The sequence below is a fragment of the Papaver somniferum genome, chromosome 1, assembly GCF_003573695.1.
Source record: "Papaver somniferum cultivar HN1 chromosome 1, ASM357369v1, whole genome shotgun sequence".
Lineage (NCBI taxonomy): Eukaryota > Viridiplantae > Streptophyta > Magnoliopsida > Ranunculales > Papaveraceae > Papaver > Papaver somniferum.
Genome location: NC_039358.1, coordinates 138,117,312 through 138,132,380, shown reverse-complemented (window position 1 = coordinate 138,132,380; position 15,069 = coordinate 138,117,312). Strand labels below are relative to the sequence as shown.

Genomic DNA, 15,069 nt, shown 5'->3' with positions numbered 1-15,069 from the left:
CGGTACTATGGTCAGGGATGGAGCCAAGATTTCTAGGTTGGGCTGTAAAACCTTGTTTTGGGGTACAAAATATTTTTTAGGGGTGCAAAGAAGTAAAATGTGGGTTTGTAACTAGTCTTAAATCTGTAACTAACTCCGAATTAGGCTTTGGAGCTAGCCGGACAGGGGATGCAAGTGGAAACCCTTATACTGGGCTGGCTATGCTCCTGGGTGAATCTATTTAGCCAGGTTTCTTGTTGACCTAGTTTCATTTTGTTTCTTAGTTTGGTGGGATCTTTTCTTTTCTTGTGCAAGTTTTCTATAATCTTTTCTTTTTTATGCAAGTTGTAGGCTTTATATATAATCTCAACGGTTGAATTCATTCAGAAGTTCGAATACACTAAATAATAAAAAGTTACCAACTAATGTTATATTAATTCACGAAGTCCATAGATAAACTATATTTGCGTAACTCCATATACCAAAACTTTATGAAACAATTAGTATGTCTTTCTTTGATTATTTGGTTGTAGTGTAATGCCCAAGTCATTGATACTAAAGACAAGTAAAAAAACTATATTTGGTATGTTATGTTTTCAATTAATACCGACTTGAAAGAACAAAGATATAAATAGAACAAGTCAAGTCTGATGCTACTAACCTCGAACAGGAGAATGTTGTGTTCGTTGATGCTGATACGTCTTGAGGTTCTTCGTGATCCACAAGAGTGAGCCTCAACATTTATATGTTGTTATTCTAACCTAATGAAGTTGACTCTAGTTATCAAATCAAGTAGCTTCGAGTTTTGGAACTAAAATATGATAACCAAACTTGACATACCAATGCTTGCGGAGTTCGATCGAGCAATTCTGTAACACAATTGACTCTTAATGAAATAAGATTAATTAGCACTTGGCTTATAAGGGAATTAAAAACATCACATGAAATATGACAATTGAATGGGTGTGGAAGAGAAAACGTCAAAATTTAACTAAAAAAGGCTTAAGTCACGTTTTTGAGGTTTAGTTCGCGAAACGTGATTTTTTTAGTTTGGAAATGTGGAGAAAGGAAAATCTCAAGAACCTTTCTTTCTCCTAAATCCTGGAATCAACTTTTAGTCACACTTTTTCAGCTTCATTATTTTATTGATAACCTCTTCGTTATACAACGGAATTGAATGATTCTTGGCTTGTCTGATTCGTATTTTCATTCATTCACTATAATATATAGGGAACTTTACAATTTCGATGGTTACTGAAGTCTTAGGTTCAAGTCTCCTCGGGTATATACATAAAAATATATTTACCCTTGTAGGAATTGTTCCAAAGAGTGAGCACTTTGTTTCGAAAGATAGAAAGGTAGAATTAATAAGAGTTCCAAAAAAATAAATCTTCGTATACCTTTATTGATGAAGTTCTCGTTGATATATTCGTATGCTCTTGAGTCTTCAATCTTCAAGGATTATTCGGTGAATACTAATACTTAACTACCTAATTTTAATCCTAATCTGAGACCAACTTTAATAGACCACTATAAATCAAGATATAGTTTTGGTCAACTAACATTAATGACAAGCTTGACATACTAACACTTGTGAGTTCAAACAAGCAATGCTCTAACATGAAGTTTTACTTAATTTGAAACAAATAAGTACTGATCTGTTTTTTTTTTAATTTGCAAGTTGGTTGTGAATGAACTTGGTCGTGCTAAAATCACTTGAAGATCCTCCTAGTGCATCTTTCTCAATATTTTTGCATATTGTTGGCCCGTACCTTTGCATTTTGCGGATTAGAAGCATTGATATTTGAGTTTGAATTTGGAGAGGGATCGCCAATAGGTATACCAATATGCAATTGGTCAGTTAAATCTGGAATCGGGATGAGATTTATGAGAATTTGATATACCACGACGATATGGGGATTTAGCTGGCAGTTTTTTGCCTATCATATCCAATAAAACTGGATTATACTTGTTTATCGACTTTAGGGTGTTGTAATAACTTTTGCATGCGAAATTTTATCGTTTTTTCCGTATGAATCCTCTTTACACTTTCGTTCCAACATTTGCAAAAATAATTACCAACTTAAAATATTAAAACTTGACAATTTTTTTAATTTTCTTACCACATCAAAATCACTTTGACCACTCTTTATAAATCGATTGTCTTGCATGATCGCAACAACATATAAGGCTATTTCTTTATAGTTCGTATAGAAATGACCTGACAACCTTGTAGGAATTTTTTAAGGATTAGTGTTTCTACACTGAATTTCTCTAATAAATTATCCGGAAAGCCAAGTCCTTGATGTTATGCTCCATTAACAAAATCTAGTGTGAAATATCTTGGTTCATCTTATTCTATAAGAAACTTTGAAACCGAAAATTTATTTTTAGTTTGAGAAGCTTGAGAAGCATGAGACATGTTAGTATGAAGTGAGATAGGAAAGAAATTTGTGTGAGAATTTAGTGGTAGAGATGTGTGATTTGAAATGAGTTTACATGAGATATTAAAAGCTTGAATAAGAGTCGTTGTGTCAAGTAGTCGTTAGTGGCTTTATGATCGCCGAGGGGCAAAGACTACCCCACAGAGCAGGAGAGACCATGCCGCACGACATACTCTTTGCCTCTTGGTAGTGACTTTTCATGATTCGCAAACTTGCAAATCTTCTAGTTTTCCAAGTGATTTTGATGGTTTATCTCGTCTTAAAGGTATTTTATCTCTCTAAATAGTCAACAAACCTTCTGATTTTTTAAATGTTCATATTAGCTTCTAAAAAGAGATCGTAACCCATCGTAAACACCCACTGGAACCATGTTTAGTTGTTAATCAATTTGTAGATAACTTGGTCGTGGAAACTGGAATAAATTTTTTGAGCTCATATTAGACGAATAAGTTTACATTCTCGGTTAAAATTAGTGGTCTGTTTGGTAGTTTTTCAATATAATTCAATGACAGTCCCAAGTACATGGCATTTGTCTTTAACAAATGTTCAAGAAACACGACATCCTATGGTGATATTGTAAGGACAAAAGGGTTGCCTCTAGTGATCTTTATTCTTTACTAGTGTCTCGCCCGTGCGTTGCACGGGCTTAAGTTTGTAGTTGCTGAGGAATAAAGAGTTAAATTGAGGCTTAAAGAAGACTACGTTACAGTGGAATTTTTGTATGAAATCCGGAATTAACAAAACAAATTGATATATTCAATTGAAACTACTCAAAATCCAACAATCAAACTCCCTGGTGTATTAAAAAACTCTTTCGAGAAAAACCTTCCAAGGACCTCTACCTAAGAAGAAATATAAGGAAAGAAACACTAAGATCAAACGACTAAGAAAGAAACTGTTTATTTTTCTTCAACCTTATCATCTTCCTGAATCTCTTCAGCCTCTTCATCATCTTCTGAAATTACCAGACGCCTTTGTTTATTGTTCTTCAACCAACTGTTTATTGGTTGCTCATCATCTTCATCAGCTTCTTCATCATCTTTTCGAGTATCCTCATCATCTTGAGCTTTTTCATCATCTTTTTGAGTATCATCATCATCTTTTGCTTCGTAATCTTTTGAAAGTGCTATACGCCTGAGCCTTTTTATTTTTTTGGGTGTTTCATCAACCAATCGAAGGACCCTATTTTGTTGATCTTTTTGTGGTGTTCGCGGACCCAACTGTTCACTTGTGCTATTCTTTTTTGTTCCCTTTGTATGAACTTTTAAGACTTTGTAACTGTCTGTCTGCTTTTGGATATTCTCCTCAGTAACCTTCAACTTGAACCCAAATTTATGTCCAATTATTTTATCGAACACCTTCAAAATTTTCCCTGGTTCACTCAGCTACAAATCGAGTTATATATTTAATGAGTATTATATTGTTACAGAGATAAATAAAAACTATAGAGTGAGTCTGTGGATACCTTTTCACACTTGGAAGCATAGTCAACATGTTCTGCGGCAGTATATTACAACATCTTTTGGACATTAAAGCCCATAATGGTTAAATCCGCAGTATCTGTGTTATCTTTGATTCTTACATTGATTTTGTACCTGTTTGAATTAATAATGATAATCAGCATATGTTATGTTTCTTATCATATATATTGATATGTTTTTGTTCTTACCATGGTATCACTACTCCTTGAAAGTCGTCCTCGCATTTGGGGCAAGAAGGCTTTCCATCGTTGTATTTCACCTGTTTTTTGCAAGTTCCGCAGGCCATGTAGTGCCAATCTTTTCCTTCATTGATTCGAATAACCGATGCTTCCCAAAAGAACTCCTTGTCCTGGGTCAAACAGGTATTAGTGAACTATTCAATTCACTTAGGTTACTACGTAGATGTAATAATATTTAATATAATGTTCAACCTTATTCTCACTTTCCAGGAGAAACTGGCTTGCTTCATATAGGGAAATCTTATCTTCATAGGGATCCTTTTCATGTTCTAGGTGCACCTCTTCTATCTCTGTTGTTTCTTCACCAAGCTTGTTGAAATAGTAGCTTTGGTTAATCGTTTAATTCTATTAAATAACTATAGAGTGTGCTTAGACGGTACGTTTTTCTTACCGCTGTCTAAATACATGTACTTGTTCAACATCCAAGTCCACAAATACTCTTGATGTGTTGGTAGTAGCAAGGATGATTACACTTGTGATGATATGACAAATATTTAGTGTTGTATAGAATAGATACACATACCAAATATGTTGTAAATTAGTCTTACCTAAGTGTTCTCTAACAAAGGTTCCAGTGACTATGACCACCACTGGTACATTTTTGTTCCTTTCCAGCATTTGATCCTCTATCATATCTGCTAATTCACCCCAGAGAGTGATTTTCATTGTTGTCTCCCCCTGTTACAGTAGATATTAAGTGTTAGTTTTTTTTTCATTCACTATCAAAATTTATTTTAAAATAAATATCGTGTTTTACGCTTCGTTTGCTATGCAAATCTCTCTCATCTGGACATCTCTTGTTTCGTAGATTTCTTGAACCTGCTTCACAACAACGTTGGATACAGAATGCAATCTTCCAATCACATCTGCAAAATATATCAATGATATGTTATGATCTGAATGATAACTTTTGAAGTGGTTAAGAATTTGATTATGTTTTTACCTGTATAGAATTGGTTGTCGCCTTTTCTGCTAGGCACAATCTCTAGCGACAAGAAAGTGAATATTTCTGTGGGGAAATTGGATGGATTTTCTTCTAGTCGTTGAACTTTGGCAAATTTTTTAACCCACATGATATACCTGAAGGATACTATTCTTTATCCACAGGTGGGAACTTGGAGTGTAAATCGTTGGATGGAGTATACACCTCCATCCAATAATTTTCCCTGGAACAAATGCATGTTATCTTTGTTCACTTTCAGCTGCATTTGAGTCCCCTGGAATTTTCGACATTTAAAACATATTAGATGTGTAAACTTGAGAAGGATATAGATGTACATAATTCAAGTACTCACTTGCTCATCCATTATGTGGGCTTCCAGGCTCCAAACTTCACCGGTTTTCCTGTTTTCTGATACCCATACTTTCATAACTTTAGCTTTCACTGTCTTGTTTTGGAGTTGATTCATCCTCAGGTCGTTGAAGGGTGTATAGACTATCTTCGCAATAGCTTGTTCTATATGGTTACACAAAATTTGTAAATCATATCAAACACGGATTTCTTATATATTAGTGGAAACATATGACTTGATTTGAATGAGTAGTACATACCTTTGCCAGCAGTAGCAGTTTTGCTATTCTTTGAAATAACCTTCTTTTGATTATTCATGTTGTTCAGCGTGCAGGAAGAAAATAAGATATTGAGGAGGTATACCGAGGCGATTATTTTATGTGTGAGTTTATGTTTGCAATCTCATATCTTTTTATACACGAACATTTATTCGGATAACTACGAAAATCGAATAAATCGAATCTTGTTTAGGGTTGTTTTCTTGTTAATCACGTATTGGTAGATTAGTACGAATATAATAGATAGATTGGTACGAATAAAATTTAGTTAGTTAGATATAGATTTAGCAGAGGATTTTAGAAATGGTCATTTGATAGAGCAGATTGGTACGAATAAAATATTACAAATGGTAATATCTGAAATATATTTTCTTGTTGATCAAGTATATTTTTCATTTTGATAGATTTGTACGAATAAAATTTAGTTATATATATAGATTTAGTAGAAGATTTTAAAGGAATTTGAATATATTTGAAATATATTTGAAGATTTGGAAGGAATGTGCAATATTTTCTCAGAAACATCCAGTGTAGGAATGTGCAATACTATGAAAAGTAGGGAAATGGCTGGAATTAGTCTTTTAAGTGACAAAAACTAAGTGACTCAACTAAGTTGATGGGCTCGTAGATTGGTTTAATGGTTCTTCATGGACTGTTAATGACACGTTTCCAACGTTATTGATCATTGTATATGTAAATGGCTGAAATTATTGTACTCAGTCTGTCTGAGTTAAATAGTCATATTTGCGAAACAAATAATGAACTTCCACTAATAAATAAATGAAACATAAGGTTTATAATTTATGAAATAATCTCAAACCAATAATTGAACCAACAATTTATAAATAATTTGTCTTCTAATTTGTCTCCATCTCAGTGCTTTGTTTTTCTTCCTGTAGTTTCTTCATCTCAGCATTCTATGTTTCTTCTTGAAGGTTAGTATTTTCCATAATCGTGATTTTCAAAGGGGTCAACGGATCTTGAAAATGCGTAGTTGTCCTATCAAATTTTGATGGTGTCTGCGGCTTATGGTACTGTTGCATTTTTTGTTTTTCAACCTCTTGTAGCCTTTGATACTTATCTTCTAATTCATGATTGATAGGATATATGCGTTGCACAAAAACAGTCTGGTAGCCAGTTCGGTTTTACCCTACAATACGGATTTCAGATACATCTTCTGCCAAGATTTTCTGTATTTTTTTTTTTTTTAGTTTGATGTTATCATATGGTAGAAAAATCAGTAAGCATGTTATGTATTGCCATGGTTGTAGTGTACCTTTTTCATCATGGCATTATATCGCATAAACTTTGAGATCCATGCATTGTCATTGAAAAGAGATTCAGCAACCGATCCCACAATAACAAATGTTCCAGTCCCAGTTCCAGATTCATCCTGTATTCGTAATTCTAACTTGTACCTGTGTAAGCATTCCACCAGTCATTTTTTTAGTATCTTAATGCAATTTGGTTTCACAGTAAGATGTTTGCATTAATATTGTTACCTTGGTACATGTGTTTTGATCGTGCAATCGCATGGGGCACCCCATTCTCTTCCAGTTAAGTTCGTGTTTTCCATTGAATTGCACTTCGGACATGCTAAATAATACCACGTTAAATTCGGTACAATGCGAACTATTTTTCCCTTGCAAGTAAAGATCATTCCCTATTTTGTATATTACATTAGCAACCAATGATCTTATTATATTGTTACCAATCAACTATAAGTATGTGTGGATCTTACCAAATTCTCTTCATTGTGGATTAATCTGCATCCTTCTCGTAGCGTCATTCTGTTTTGAAAAAACATTTCTTCTATTGGTTTTTCTTGCTTCCTTTCATAATCAATAAGCTTTACTGGCAAGTAAGGTCCACATGTATTCGTTGAACAATATTAGTGTCTTTATATGTAGTCTAATCATATCAAAACAATCCATTTTAGCAAACAGATCTAATAGTTACCTGTTTCGCATGTCATCTACTTCTGGTATGGCCAAATCCACAAATATTTTTGTAGCAATTATAGTGGAAAGACAATACATATCTGAAAATTTTAATTAATTAGTGATTATTTCATCTTATAAATATAGGCGTTATCATTTGGAATAAGTTATCATGGCTTACTATTAAATTTCTCCACCAGGGTTGAAGTGATTATCAGAACGATGTATCTGTCGGTATCATCTAAATATTTTTCTTTGATTTGTCTAGCAGTATCTCTCCAGATAGTAACTCTAATCAAGTTTCTGTATCCATCATGTATTAAAATTTCCCTTGTAATTGCAGACTGGTTAGATGTTTGGGATCCAAATGTTGATTCCGATATACCCACCAGTATTCCCATGACATCTACATGAACAATATTGTGGTATAAGAAACTAATTAATCAAGAAAGTGATATAAGAAATTACAAAAAGGTGATGTATAATAAGTCACCTGTATAATGAGTAAAGTCGTTGTTTCTCTCATTGAGTTCCTTTAGATCCGTTAGAACAAATCCATACATCGGGATTTTTTTGTTGTCCATGGTCTCCACGGTAACATGTGTATGGTCTGTGAAGTGTAATATCATATTTCCTGGAATAGGTTTCCATTTATGTTTGATCTCCGAAACTGTGAAGCCGGTGATAGTTATCAAATTCTGTTCCTGAAGTTTTTGGGCGTGATTTTTGTAATGATCTTTGGATACGACAGCATGTATTTGTTCTTCCTGTTGACTGTTTCATTAGTTTCTGCAAAAGAATTAATCATAAATTACATTAAAAAAATATATAATAACTTACAGATTCATTGAGCAAAATCATATGAAAGTTGTAAAATTCGTCGGTGTCTGATTTTTTGGTATCCCATGTTCGAAGAATTCTGAATTTTGTCATCTTTTGGTTCTTATTCTTGTTGATTAGTAAAACTAACTTGAAATATGGTTTAATGATTTATTTCTTTTTGATGGAGAAGTAACAAATCAGATAGCTAGCCTTCGATAAGAATAAATATTGTATATATAATTTCTGTTAATCAAATTATGAAATGTGTAGATTTTGATAAGAATATTGCGTCATCGTCAAGATATATTGATATCTATCATATCCTTATTTTTGGGAACGTATAAATGAGTCTGCATGTTTCTATGAATGATAATGTTTTTGTACTTGATTCAGTTCAATTTAACAATCTCATTCTGTAGTTTTTCTTTTTTTTTGATCGGTGTCTCTTATAAGGAATTTATTGATTTTCATTTGTGCTAGATGCAGGATTGTACCTGCAGTTGTTACACAAAATTTCTATTGAACAAAATTTCATTTGTTCTCAGCAATCTGGCATATATAAAGATTTAAAAAAAATAATCCTTGACAGCATTAAATATGAAAAAAGTTTTGGAGCCTTTGGAATTCCATTGCAAACGAAACAAAAAAAATAAAAATGAAATTAAATTAAATTAAACAGGTAATGATTCTCAGATGTTCCTTATAATTATCACTTTCCAGTGTTGTTGATCCCTAATATTTGTCATCACTATCTTCGACAAACAATGCCATTTCTTCATCACTCTCTTGATCTCCTTTTTCACTACCACTATCTTCGATCACTGTATTGTTGAATGTCGAGAATTCGTCACCACTATCTTCGATCACTGTATTTTTGAATGCCGAGAATTCGTCACCACTATCTTCGATCAATGGTGTCATTTCTTCATCGGTTTCTTGATCCCCTTCCAAGTGACTCCTATCAGATGAAATTTCCTGGATCTGGTGTGTTTTATGCTTCTGTGTTGGTAAAATTATAAGTAAAGTTGTTATATAAATAAGGTAAAATAACTAAACATATCATTTATCTATAAGGCTCAACAAAGAAAGTAGTAATATATTACTGACCTGGTGTAAATTTGTGAATATTTCCCTGTACACCACATTCTGAGTATACCCTTCTGGTACGATATCCTTTGTCTTATCAATTTGAATTTTCAATCCACTTCGGATAGTTGTTCTGGAGACTGCAACATAGAGTTGTCCATGACAGAAAATTGGGTTCGGAAGATAGATCCCTACATTGTCGATGCTCTGGCCTTGGCTCTTGTTAATTGTCATTGAGAAACATACTTTAATAGGAAACTGCACCCTTCTCAGGATAAAAGGCAAGTGCGTCTCTGTTGGTTGTATGACTATTCTTGAAATTACATCACTCTTACCAGCAGCACTTCCAGTTATAATCTTAACTTGAATAGTTCTTTCCATGATCCTGGTAACAATATGTCTTGTACCGTTTCAAAGCCCCGCACTTGGATTTATATTTCTTGTAAGCATTACTGGTACATTAAGCTTCAATCGAAGCACATGATTAGGTACTACTGATAGTTTCTGACTATTCAGATATTCCTGGTTGTATAACAACTCTGCATTTTCAAAATCGTACGACTGTGGACAAATTGAATCAGAACTTAGAAAGACGTGCTCTTTACCTGGAAACATGGAAACCACGTAGTCATTTATTTGGTCAACAGTGTCATTCTTCGGGGTTAAGATGCACCTCTTCCTTAGATAATCTTGATTCTCAATTTTATCAAGCAGTCCAGGATAAATGGCCTGAACTATAGTTTCGATGGGATTTTCACCACTCTCAATCAACAGGTCATCGGGTATCTTAATCCAAGTTGGCTCATCGTCTTCACCCTCTATTTCTTTTGATGGTAGTTTTCCATCCCCAAGATCCAAAATCCACTTGCTGAATTCGGATATTGATTGTTTTTCAGCAGAATTACAATTTCCATTCAACAACCGCATGTTCTCAGACAACTCAAATACATGGAAATGTTTCCATAACCTTGACCTACTAATAGAAGCATCGACAATATTTTCTCGGCTTCCACCACGAATTACCGGTAATATCTGTCTAAAGTCTCCTCCAAACAGAAGAGTTTTTCCGCCAAACACTTTTTCCTTTGTCTTGTCCTTGCTCTCATTCATGAGATCTTTCACCGTTCGTTCTTGAGCTTCAAAAGCATGTCTGTGAATCATCAGTGCTTCATCCCAGATTACCATTTCAGCTTTTTTTATCAACCCTGTCAACTGAATTCCATGACTAATATCGCATGTGGAGTTGTCTTCCAAAGTTATTGGTATCTTGAACCGAGAATGGGCAGTCCTCCCCCGGGAAGCAACAGTGATGCTATACCCGATGATGCAACAGCCAGGACAACTTTGGATTCTGCACGCAAGCCGATTATTATGGTGTTCCAAAGATAAGTTTTTCCAGTACCACCTCTTCCATAAACAAAGAATAATCCACCGTCCCTTTTTTTAATTGACTGGCTAACAACATCAAATATTTCTCGCTGAACCGTATTCAAACAATTCTTCAGTCTAATATGCTCATTCCGTAGTTTTTATGTATCATAAGCTAGATCCTCATCTATTAATTTATTTTTGTAAGCATATTGTTTTTCTTTGTTTGGGAAAGGAATCGATGGAAACTCCTTAAGAGTTCTGCTATTTCTCCCCATTATCTCTTCGATGTCAATTAGGGTTAGATTTTTCAACTCGGCTTCATCAAGATCCAAATGTAAATTGCGTCTTTTCTTTCTCTCTTGTTTCTCTATGCCTTCAGATAACAAACTCCAGTTTTCTTCCCATAATATTTTTGGATCAGTTACCTCACAAAAAAGTAACATTGCAACAAACATTTGGCGCAGCAAGTTTCCCGTGCTATATGTCAATACTTCTATTAGTCCGAGATGCCATTCACTGTCATCTGAGAGCAATCCAAGAGCCACGCATGTGTCTCAGAAAGTAGCATGAGTAGTCCCACCAACAGTTTTTAGTTCCTCGTAGCTGCGTGCACCTTTGCAAACATTCAACAGGATATGGAGGAAATATCTTTCTCCTGAGCTCGGGTGAGCGTTGTACAACCTTCCCACATCATTCCCTCTTATCCTTGGTCGCCATTATTTAATAGTTTTGTCCCAAACAAATTCAGATGGAAAATCTGCATAAGTTATATCCCTTGCCTCCGGATACCTCTTATTTGCTTCAAACCATTCCAAAAATTTTGTGCATTTCGCACTTGGGATGTCTAAGACATCTTCTAATTCATCTGTATCACAAAATATTACTTGGTGTTCACCTTCCAAATGGTAACGAAGACGCTCAACGGATGGATCACGGTACTGAATGTCGAAATCAAAAATCCTCCAACACCCTTCTGCTCCAGATATATAACGACAATCCAAGTAGTTATTGATTTCGTCAATCAATACCTCTTCTTCCCCGGAATCTTCGCTGCGTTCTGGATCTTTCTCGATTACAACTGTCACCCGATCTTTACCCTTGTTAATGTACTTGAATAAGTACTTAAGTAATGCCCCTCTTGAATTACACACCTCCACATTTATGTGTGCATCAAACTGCACGATCAAGTCTCTGTTGTGAGGCACCACCCATGTATTATCCAACTCGATATCATCCTTAACTACAGTCCTACCGTTATCGCGTCTTCTGTAAACTGGATACCCATATTTGTCAACGTTAGTATCGCGACTGAACTCTTTTGGGTATTGTTTTGAACACATTTTGTCTTTCATGCATGGTGAACCCTCTTTTAATACTCCACATGGTCCATGCAACATGTAGTTCACAACAGCTTGGTAACCATCAGGATCCTTCTCCTTGTCAGGTATTTCAGCGGTGACAATTCTGTTTACATCGGACGGAGTTTCTGGTTTATCCTTCTTTTCCAGAAATAATAGTATATGGGCATGCGGCAACCCCCTTTTCCGAAATTCAATAGTGTAAATGGCTGCATAAAAAAAAATTTAAATTAGAACCAAAGTAAAGAACAATTAAAACTCTATACCTATTCTCTGCAACCATGGGTCTCGGCAACTTTATATATTGATTATGATGTTGTGCAGTTTTAGGAATGCATATTAGGAATGTTTTGGATATGGAGATCCACCTTACGTGAACAATAAGGTTGGATGTGTTCAACTCGTTAAAAACGCTTCAGCTTAAATGGTGTTCATTGTTATGGTCTTCAGTAAAGATGCAAAGTAGATTTTAATTAAAATTGCAAAATTAAATACAGAAACACAAATACCTCCTTTCACTTTCCCAAAATGTTTTTTTGTACGTAGAACCTCCATCAGATGCTTTAGTTTTAGCTTAAATACCCTCGCAACAATATTTGGTCGATCCTCTGGTCGCTGACCTGGTGTTAGAGCCATTGTAATTTCCTTCCATTTGGGATTGCAAGTGAATATTATAAACAGATCTGGAACACCAATACGTCGAAAAATTGCAATGGCATCTTGATAGTACTGCATCATATACCTTGGTCCGCCGGTAAATGATGATGGCATCACAATTATCTTCCCTTTTATGATAGATGAATCTCCCTTTAGCAGTGAATCTTTCAATCCACAGTGTAAATAAGCTCTTATTTTTTCTTGGTTCTTCCTGACCCATTTAAGTCGACATTCTTCAATACATGCATACGCGTCAACACAATATTGCTGGAACAGACGACCACCGTTGAACAAAGTTTGTCCCTCTACGAGTCTCCGATGTAGCCTAAATGCATAATACTCTCTCATAGTAAGTTGTTGCCGCTTTCTGAGTACACCATCTTTTCCCATATTTACGTTACGGTATGCAGTATCAACGTTATAATCATCCTCACCCCGAGGGAATAAAATAGGAAACTGCATAGGCATATAGCATGGGTGTATCTCCTTGATTATAGAATAACCATTTTCCTTAGGTTCAAATATGATATCCCTGTACACATCATCATCTGTAGGAGTCTGGACTATTAAAATTTGCCACTTCGGAACATGTTGGTAAGTTATATTTCCTCGCATCCCTTTGCCGCCGACTAATGATTCTTAACCGCAATTTGACTGCGGGTTGGGATTGCATTCGATGCTTAGCCATCCTGAATGTCTTTGCATAGGGTTATGTTGATCCATCATAGTGATTAAATTTGTGATGACGTCTAAGTCCAATTCACTGTCATTCTTCTTAGAAGATTTTGATTCATGGCCTGTCTTTTTCTGCGCACAATCTACTCCCAAGTCATCCTGTTTTGCATGTTTAAAAAATACGTTCTTCCGACGCAAAGCTTCATGTGCCAATTCCGTATCACATATATAGAGCTGGTTGTATCCTGGATCCTTGTTTTTGGGAGGCACCAGGGAACCAATTTTTTGATAGCTTTGACCCTGAATTCTATACGTCCAGGGTCCCTTACCTCTCCTATTATGTATGTTATCAAATCTTGCTCCAGTTAAGGTAAATGCAAGCATAGAGTTGTATGCCCGGATCAAGTTCCTAAACTTCCTTGACATCTGTCCACCATTAAAGTCTAACAATCTCTTTAGATATTCTGGGGCATCTCTAAGAAGAGGGAGTTTGACATTCCCTTTAGAACAACATATGCTAAATTCGGGGTTAACAACGCTTCCTTTAGACCTCTCTTGGTGCCACAGTATAGCACCACAATACTTGCCAGTATGTTCTGGTCCTCCAAAATCAGATTTTTTAATACCCAATGCTGTGAAAATGGCACAGGTCACAGAAATATAGTTAGCAGTCTATTATAAGTGGCCACAAAATACAATTGAACTTAGATTTGTTGGTTAAAAGAACAAACTGGATCTTACATATAGAATGATCGATCTCCACGTCTGTAAACCGAGGCATCTCATCCTCATCTGAGCTGTCATCGGAACTTGATTCCAATGATATCGCTTCATCAAATAGCAACCGATGTTGTAATTCCCTCTTAGCATCGAGCTTTTCCTTCCGAACCTTCCTTTTCTCCCTAGCAAGTTCCTTTTCATGAACTGTTGACAATAGTAATACTTATTATATATATATATATAATTGCATATATCCTTTGCATATACAATGGCCTGATGTTTAAAAATGGAACTTGTGTAACCAAATAAACTGTGTTAGCAAATCCCTAATAGCACTTTCGAGAGTTACTATACTATACCATGAAGAAGCTGATCTAATCTAAACCTTTAATCTATTTGTATGCAGAAAAATCCCTGATATAGGAGATAAATGCTTCTGTAATGGTTTTTTTGCGTCTAATTACCGCTTTCCGTAAATAGCGATTATGGCGTGCTTCCACTTTCGTCAATAGTGGCGTAGACTTCACCGTAGCTGTAGTTCCATGCCTTCCTCTTCCACTGGTGCACACCATTGCACCACCTGATTATGATCATTGCACAACCTGATTATGATACAGACGGGGAGTAGTTAAACAACAAACTCTTTAAATCAAAATATTAAACAACAAACTTAAAGAGGCGTAACTTCAGCGGTGAGGGAATAGAAAGAGATGAACGAAGAGATAATG

General features: G+C 35.3%; 2 protein-coding genes across 2 annotated transcripts; both read right to left on the bottom strand.

Annotated features, from left to right (window-relative positions):
- Positions 1 to 9,971: 9,971 nt before the first annotated feature.
- LOC113351282 lies at positions 9,972 to 10,745 on the bottom strand. The gene has a single exon (XM_026595300.1). It carries the CDS (start codon positions 10,743 to 10,745, stop codon positions 9,972 to 9,974), a length of 774 nt encoding a protein of 257 aa, XP_026451085.1.
- Positions 10,746 to 11,647: 902 nt separating this feature from the next.
- LOC113351273 lies at positions 11,648 to 13,561 on the bottom strand. Its single transcript, XM_026595289.1, has 2 exons — positions 12,799 to 13,561; positions 11,648 to 12,498 (listed from the first exon to the last, which is right to left on the bottom strand). Exons 1-2 carry the CDS (start codon positions 13,559 to 13,561, stop codon positions 11,648 to 11,650), a joined length of 1,614 nt encoding a protein of 537 aa, XP_026451074.1.
- Between the last annotated feature and the right edge of the window lie 1,508 nt (positions 13,562 to 15,069).

What these genes read in the sequence shown, in the direction of transcription:
- LOC113351282 (XM_026595300.1), bottom strand. Translation starts at nt 10,745, where the DNA reads ATGGTAATCTGGGATGAAGCACTGATGATTCACAGACATGCTTTTGAA.
- LOC113351273 (XM_026595289.1), bottom strand. Translation starts at nt 13,561, where the DNA reads ATGCGAGGAAATATAACTTACCAACATGTTCCGAAGTGGCAAATTTTA. An exon ending in TTTTGGGAAAGTGAAAGGAG is followed by an intron (nt 12,499 to 12,798) that starts GTATTTGTGTTT and finishes TTTTTTATGCAG; the next exon opens with CCATTTACACTATTGAATTT.